The sequence below is a fragment of the Ostrea edulis genome, chromosome 3 (assembly GCF_947568905.1).
Source record: "Ostrea edulis chromosome 3, xbOstEdul1.1, whole genome shotgun sequence".
Classification (NCBI taxonomy): domain Eukaryota; kingdom Metazoa; phylum Mollusca; class Bivalvia; order Ostreida; family Ostreidae; genus Ostrea; species Ostrea edulis.
Genome location: NC_079166.1, coordinates 88,847,998 through 88,856,272, shown reverse-complemented (window position 1 = coordinate 88,856,272; position 8,275 = coordinate 88,847,998). Strand labels below are relative to the sequence as shown.

Below are 8,275 nucleotides of genomic sequence, written 5' to 3'. Positions count from 1 at the left end.
AAAATATATCATAGCGTAACTGTTGAAAGTATGACTTTTTGAAACAAGGGCGTGGGTGTCATCTGTACACAGTCGTCTCATACAATGCTACATTGTATATAATACAACATTCGTTATAATTTTTATGCTAGTAATAATAAATATTGCGAATTTTGACTTATTAAATATGTAAATCACACCATTTGAAATTACCGGAATGCGCCGACTTGGTGACATGTCATATAAAATATGTTGCTCGGTCTTCGTTGTCGGCTGCTCCACACACGTTCTATCTTCAGTGACGCCATATGTATCAATGTATTTCTGACACTCTCCGAAGGTAAATATATTCGTTTCCTTTAGATAAGGCTTGAGGGTAGATCACACTCTGTCGGAATATTGTCCTACACGGCATTCAGTTTTGGATCCGCCATATTCCGCGCACTTAGTGTGTTGACAACGCAGCGCCCCTAGCGATTATCGAGGTTAAATTCAAGAACGATAACCGAAATTGCATTAAAATCGAAACATTCAGAGAGGTTTTAAAATGTTATATTGAAACTTTCAAAAAAAAATTTACTTCAGAACATGCCTTTTTTATTTGTTTAATATTATATAATGATATATTTTCATACCCGCTTTGCTGTTTTTAGATTTCAAAGGGATTACAAGTAGTGTTTTGTATAGATTTGCACTAAGCGTGAATTCCCCATCTTCATATTTATCTGTCCATAATTTTGGAACAAGGTGAAATAAATCAAAACTACTTTGTATATTTGCTAAACATATTACGGTGAGTTAGTATGCTAAGGTTGGGTTCATTTCGTGAACATGGACTTATCACAAAAATGTGATTTTGCCTGATTTTTACGTGGAACCATACTTAATTAATGTAGAGTAGAGTGATTGTTAGGGTACATTGCCGATTGGGGTCATGTTTGTTTTTACTTTATCAAATAATACCATTTAAATTCTTATTGAAAATAGTGCAATACATTTTGCAATACAGTTTAAAATATCACAATATATCGCAATACGACATTTCCAGACAGTACCCAGCCCTAGTTAAAAGCAAACTTTAAATCTATTCAAACAAGAAATATCACACAAAGAGTGTTTACTTGCTGCACAGGACTAGACTGGCGGTGGAAAGAACAGGTAGGCCATGTTGGATTTTTAGGTGAGACAAAATTCCATATACACTTTCTGGCATTTGTGATCAATGAGATATATCTATTCACTTTAATGATAATTTCATATAATTCTGAGAAGTGAGTCGTATATCGATGCCGTCCATTTGACACATCAAAACCAATGACCATAGTTTTATATAATATCGCTTTTCAATTGTTTTGACCTGACGAATTTTTTAATCAAGATTCATATTTTTATGGACAGTGAATGCCTTGTGTGATCCCGACATCAAAATGCATCCCCGGCGCAGTGCCCAAGAAGTCCTACTGTGTGACCTCTGTGAAACTGTTCCACTACAGAGTCACTGTAAAGTCTGTCATATAAATCTCTGTGTTAACTGTGTCAATAAACATCTCGCAGATTCCTCTAAAGATCACAATGTCGTGTCCTATGTAAAGCACATTAAATCTACCACTAGCTACCCAAAATGTCCGAAACACGCCGAAAAACACTGTGAACTTTACTGTGAGAAATGCGGTATTCCTTTTTGTTCTACCTGCAACTCTTCAGGCAAACACAAAGGTCACAAAATATCAGATATTCTGGAAAAATCCGGCTCTAAAACAGGTGATTTACAGAAAGATTTGAAAGAACTCGAGACCAGAATTTACCCTCAATATGAAAAAATGGCGTCCGATGTCCAAACTGAAAAAGCCGAATTAGACACGAATTACGAGAAACTGACAACAGCCACCGATCAACAAGGAGAAATCGTACACCGGGAGGTAACCGCCATTGTCAACCAACGGAAATCCGACATTGCGGAGATGAAAAACAAACACCTGGCCGCTCTAAATAAAAATACAGATGAAATTACAAACAGAATTACAGAACTCAGACAGATCATTCAGGACCTGAAGAAAATACTGGACACCAATGACGTCTCGTTAACATCTACTTACAAATCTAGGAATTCCGAATTTAGAACATTACCGACTAAAATCCGAGTCACATTACCGAGTTTCTCTCCTCAAAAGATAAACAAAGATCAGCTCAACGAAATGTTTGGTTCTCTGTCGCCATTATCCTTTAACACAGAAAATGGCGAAACAATGAAGTCACCAGAAGCTGTATCGTCTCCTCCAGTCAAACAACTGCTTGATGAACCGCGACTCACCGCCACCATAGACACTGGATATCCACCATTCAGTGTTAGCTGTCTCGATGAAGAACAAGTATGGACACGTGGGAATACCAAATTCATAAAGCTCCTAAACCTCCGGAGTAAACTACTGAAATCAATACAAACCAAGTCAGGGAACATGCCGCGGGACATAGCATTGACACGGGACAGAGATCTTGTCTATACTGATGATAGAAATAAAACTGTAAACCTAGTGAAGAATAAAAAGATACAGACTGTCATCACACTACAGGGATGGGGACCTCGCAATGTCTGCAATACCGCCTCCGATGATCTCCTGCTTACCATGATCAGTGATGATTACAAACAATCCAAAGTTGTGCGCTACTCTGACTTCACAGAGAAACAAACCATTCAGTTTGATGATCAGGGTCGTCCTCTCTATTCATCTGGTGAACACATCAGTGAGAATAGGAACCTGGATATCTGTGTGACTGATTATGGAGCTGGTGCAGTAGTGGTGGTCAATCAGTCAGGAAAACTTCGATTTAGATACACTGGCCATCCCTCTAATACTAATGAATCATTTAATCCAGTCGGCATCACTACAGACAGCCACAGTCATATCCTGACAGCAGACTATGGCTGTCACCGTGTCCACATCCTAGATCAGAACGGACAGTTCCTCCGTTACATTCACAACTGTGAGTTATTCCTTCCATGTGGTTTATGTGTGGACATCAGAGACAACCTCTTTGTGGCTAACTATGATAATACAGTAAAGAAAATTCAATATCTATAAACACAATGTTCATTACACATCTCAATGCATTTTGACTACATATCTAAACACAGTGTTCATTCCATTTGTTGTTGTTGATTACAGTGTTGTGTGAACTGCAGTTCTGACTTAATTACAGTTCCATGTTAATTACAGTCCTCAGTCTGTGATGTGTAATTATCGCGTACTTGAGTTTGTGTGTTTAATTGATTGAACATTAGTCTCTCGCTACAGTAGAGGAATTGTATCATTATTAAACATGAAAGGTGAAGATCACGAACAGTGATCAATCTCACAACTCCTATAAGCAATACAAAATTGAAAGTTGGGCAAGCACGGACCCTAGATCACACCAAAGGAGGGATCAGGTACCTAGGAGGAGTAGGCATCCCCTGTTGACCGGTCACACCTGCCATGAACCCTATATCTTTATCAAGTAAACAGCTCTATCCGCAGTCACAATTGGTGTGCCAAGAACTGCCTAGCAATGGGTATTAAACAAGTCGGACAGCATTTGACCCAATGATAGGTTGTATTGTGACATTATCTGTAGTAATTACCATATAATGTGCGAAATCTTGACTGTCAACGAAACTGTTCGAAACCCTGCATCATCAACTTGTTTGTCAGAAACCTGCTTCGATATAAAAACTAATCAAACGCAGAACAAGCTATTGCATATCGAATCAGTTGAGAGATATAAACGCATACAGGTGATAATAGAATAGTGTTACATAAATATGGGAAGTTGACGATGGAGAAGATGGAATTATCCCGTTTATCATAAAGTTGAATTGTCAGTTTGCCGTTAATATCTATTTTTAATAAATATCTAAGTATGAAGCAGAAGTCAACGTGTCCGTGGTATCTTTTATTTCGAGTTCACAGGGATATATCGAATCAACATATGAATGAAAATTCTTATTGTTAATAGGTGAAACGTCGTCGATCTATCTAAATGTCGCATGGAAAGCAACAGCAAAACATTTTTTATTCTCACGTAGAAGTTTTTGAATAAATTTCGTTTCTTATGAATACAAAAGCAGGTCAGGTAACAAGGGGGCACAGTTAGTGCCTAAAATAATTCCAAAATTGTGACAACAGACTGTTGGAAGGCTTGATCACCAATGACCACGACGATATTGTCAATGGGGAATTTCAGCATATTTTTTATTTCAACTTCAGAGTACTTGTGATAAATGAAAGACTAGACTTTTTGACATCATAGACTGTTGCTTTTTCAACAAAAATGGAAAACGCAAAGATGCCTATCTAGTGATCAGTCATCCAAAAACTTACTTTGTTAAACACAACCCTGATTGCACACATAAGTACATCTTCGTTGTCTTTGGTGATCAGGTCTTCCAACAGTCTGTTGAAATCCCTATGGCCAAGAATTGTTCTCCTTTGTTAGCCGACCTATTTTTGTAGTCCAATGAAGCAGAATTTATTCAAAACCTTCTACGTGAGAAGAAAAATCTCTTGCTATGACATTCAATTCGACATTTAAATATATAGATGTTTTATTGAAAGTAGCTATTAACGGCAAGCTAACAACTCAACTTTATGACAGTTGGGATGATTTCAAGTTCCCATATTTATTTAACAATATTCCATTATCACCTACCACCTGCATATGGTTGTTTATATATTTTAACTGATTCGATACGGAAGAGTTTGTTCTGCTTATGGTCAGTTTTCAAATCGAAACAGGTTACTCACAAAGAAGTTGATGGTGCATGAGTTCTAACAGTCTCGTTTAAAGTCAGCATTTCACAAATACTATCATCGTTATAACTATCTAGTTTGCTACTTACTTACATTAATAGTACTGTAAGAGAGAGAGAGAGAGAGAGAGAGAGAGAGAGAGAGAGAGAGAGAGCAACAATTCGGTCTGCATCACATCTTCAGAATCAAGGTCACGGTCATCTGTTTACCATCAACAATGTCACAACACTTTACAGTCCTATAAAATCAACACAGACAAAGTGTAATCATATGAAAGGTGAAGATCACGAACAGTGATCAATCTCATAACTCCTACAAGCTATACAAAATAGATAATTGGACAAACACGGACTCCTGGACACACCAGAGGTGGGATCAGGTGCCCAGGAGGAGTAATCATCCCCTGTTGACCTAACTTACAATATCTAACTCTGTTGCCCAAAGTTGTCTCTATTTCAGAACCTATTAAGTCAATTTACAGTGTCGTATATTTACATGTTTTTCGCATTTCACAAATTCTATGGTGGTTTTAACGATATAGTTTCCCAGTACAACCTATCATCAGGTCAAATTCTGTCTGACGTGTATCATATCGATTGTTATGCCATTTTCTGTTTTGCACACTGATTTTTATTATGGATAAGTCCGTTTACCTGATCAAGATACAGAGCTCACGGCGGGTGTGACTGGTCGACTGGGGATGCTTACTCCTCCTAGCCACCTGATCCCATCTCTGGGGTCCGTGTTTGCACAACCATATTTTGTATTCCTTATAGGAGTTATGAGATTGATCACTGTTCATTATCTTAACCTTTGATGTTCATATACAGGTGAACCTCGGTATCTCAAAATTAGGGTGGACGTTTTCAAGTGAGTTAGAAGTCCCAACTTTCTTTTGTACTTTAACCTCAGTATCTCAAATTTTGTGATATCTAGAAGTTTTTCTCGTTCACATTACGTTTAAGATAACCGGATTTGACTGTATAAGTAAATGAATATTCAATCTATGGCCACACCGGGAATCAAACCGAGGCTTTCTGTATTACTACTCATGTGTTCTAACACTGATTCAGACTGATATTCATGGTTTACATAGTACAAACCACTACATTCCTCCCCGTAATAGGATAGGAGAAAAGTTATTGCTGGACCGGGAATAGATGTCCCACCATTTGATGGCCAGGACAAAAAAATGAAACATTTCACACAAATTTCATTCACAAACCTGACATTTTCTATAAAGTAGAGCTATCAAAGTCTTACAATATATCAGTTTCAGGAAATTATCCTCGTCAATCAGCCGAACATCTCCATTAACCGCTACCCTGTAAAATTCGTTTTCACAATCAGGATTCAGTAATCAAAAATTACATGTAGCTCCTCCTATTAGTCTCTTTTACCTTTAGAACACAACTAAAAATTAACCATGCATTAGTTCTAAATGAAAGGTGAAGATAACATATCAAAATGAAATCAAACATTAATTAGAAATATTTTTATCACATCTCATTTGTGAAGATTAATTAGTCATCCATTTCATCTACAGATGTTGTTGTCCATATAAAACTTATACGGTACCAATTTTGATGCACCAGATGCGCATTTCGACAAATAATGTCTCTTCAGTGATGCTCAACCGAAAGCTTTGAAATCCGAAATAACTATTCTTACACCCCAACGTAAAGTTCAACATTCATAAACCAAAAATTGTGAAACTTGAACAATTCTGTCAGTGATGTTGGCCTAGAAGTGTCACAGTTTTGCAGTCCATTTTCAATATTTGTCAGTCACCAACCAAAAAAATCAGTATTATCGGAACTAAATAGAAATTGTGAAGTAGTTTTAGGTTTTTATCATCATTATAGTGTCAATCATTTCAATTAAAGTACAAAATCAAATATTTTATTTCATTCACTTTTTCCAAATGCTTTGTTTTCCGTTTTCCGTCTTCATGCAAGGTGAAGATAACGAACAGTGATCAATCTCATAACTCCTACAAGCAATACAAAATAAATAGTTGGGCAAACACGGACTCCTGGACACACCAGAGGTGGGATCAGGTACCTGTTTCATGTCTTAGTCTACTGTAATTCCACATTTCTAAAAGAATAAATTTTCCATTATTAATTAATTATTTTTTTTTACAAAGAAACTACGTACAGACTGTACAATATTTTATGTTGGTAGTTTCCTGGTGTGTATATGATTGATTGAATGTAGTGTAAGTTCGGGAATATTTCACCCATATGGCGACGTCACCACTGTCGGTGAAGGGCTGCAAAATCTGGGCCTATACTCGGCGCTTATGGCCATTTAACAGGGCAGGATCTTTATCGTGTCACAATTGCTGTGGTTTGTGCGGTCTCATTTGAAGGACCGGTGTATATTTGAGCTATTTACATGTGAGAAATACATGGTTTAAGTTTTAGGGTAGTTTTGATTGTTATAGGGTAATTTTGTTTGTTATAGGGTAGTATTGTTTGCTGGTGAAAAACTTTAATCAATGCCAAGTAGGGTGTAGGGTGATGTTTTTCTGGTATCGGCAGATGAGACATATAACATTTTCAAGTAATTTTGCACAGATTTAACAACCTGATTTTAGTGATGTTTTTCGCTAGTAAAAGTAATTATTGGCTTGATACAGTGCATCTTGTATGTCCGCCATTTTAGTTTACAAAACAAAACTGGAATGGAATAGGGGTTAACGATCTGTTTTATCCCATACAAAACAATTTAACCGTTATACATGTCGAAGCAAACGGACTAAATACATAGAGGATATTTACATGTATATTGCGTGTTCTGATATTTGGTTTATCCAACGAATTGATATGGTGTACCCTTACCAAAATGTAAAGTTTGCTGCAAATTTGCCGCAAGTTTGCGGCAAACAAATCAGTGTGCCAGAGCTATTTGCCAGAAGTGTGCAGCTAATGCCGCTAGCGGCATACAGTGTGCCACTAGCAGCACAGAGTGTGCCACTAGTCGCACAGTGTGCCAGAAGTGCACCACAACTTTTCCTAAACGATACAGTGTGCCAGAAGTGCACCACAACTTTTTCTTTGGTATTCAGAATCGTGTGCCAGAAGTTCACAACTTTTTTCTTAAAATTTTAGAACTGAAACAGCAAGGGCACCAAAGTTCACGACTTTTCTTGAATATTTAGTATAAAAGAGCCATTTCAATATATCCATCGCAACATTTTCTATAATAGAACATATATGCAACATTTCTTGCGTACCCCTTCCATCTTCTTGTCTTGATGGGAATTAGCGGTCATTTTGTCACCAAATATTGAATTCAATGAAAGTTGCCCTATAATAGTTATTATATATTAAAGTAATAATTACACTTGTATTTAATTATTTCAAACACCTTTTAACCTCTTGAAAATGAATATGTGATTTTGGTGATTGAATATTATTGTCTTGCAAGACAGTATAATTATTCTCTAGTTACCTTTGCATGCTGTCAGCAAATGTAAATGCTGTTTTTTGTTTTTATTTGAG

At 36.9% G+C, this 8,275-nt stretch overlaps 1 protein-coding gene across 1 annotated transcript; it reads left to right on the top strand.

Annotated features, from left to right (window-relative positions):
* The first annotated feature begins 1,388 nt into the window (after positions 1-1,388).
* On the top strand, positions 1,389-3,159 carry LOC130052970 (tripartite motif containing 13-like). Its single transcript, XM_056159338.1, has one exon. It carries the CDS (start codon positions 1,407-1,409, stop codon positions 3,057-3,059), a length of 1,653 nt encoding a protein of 550 aa, XP_056015313.1. The 5' UTR covers positions 1,389-1,406; the 3' UTR covers positions 3,060-3,159.
* Positions 3,160-8,275: the final 5,116 nt, after the last annotated feature.

Excerpts from the sequence above, each read along its gene's own strand:
- LOC130052970 (XM_056159338.1), top strand. The coding sequence starts at position 1,407 with ATGCATCCCCGGCGCAGTGCCCAAGAAGTCCTACTGTGTGACCTCTGT.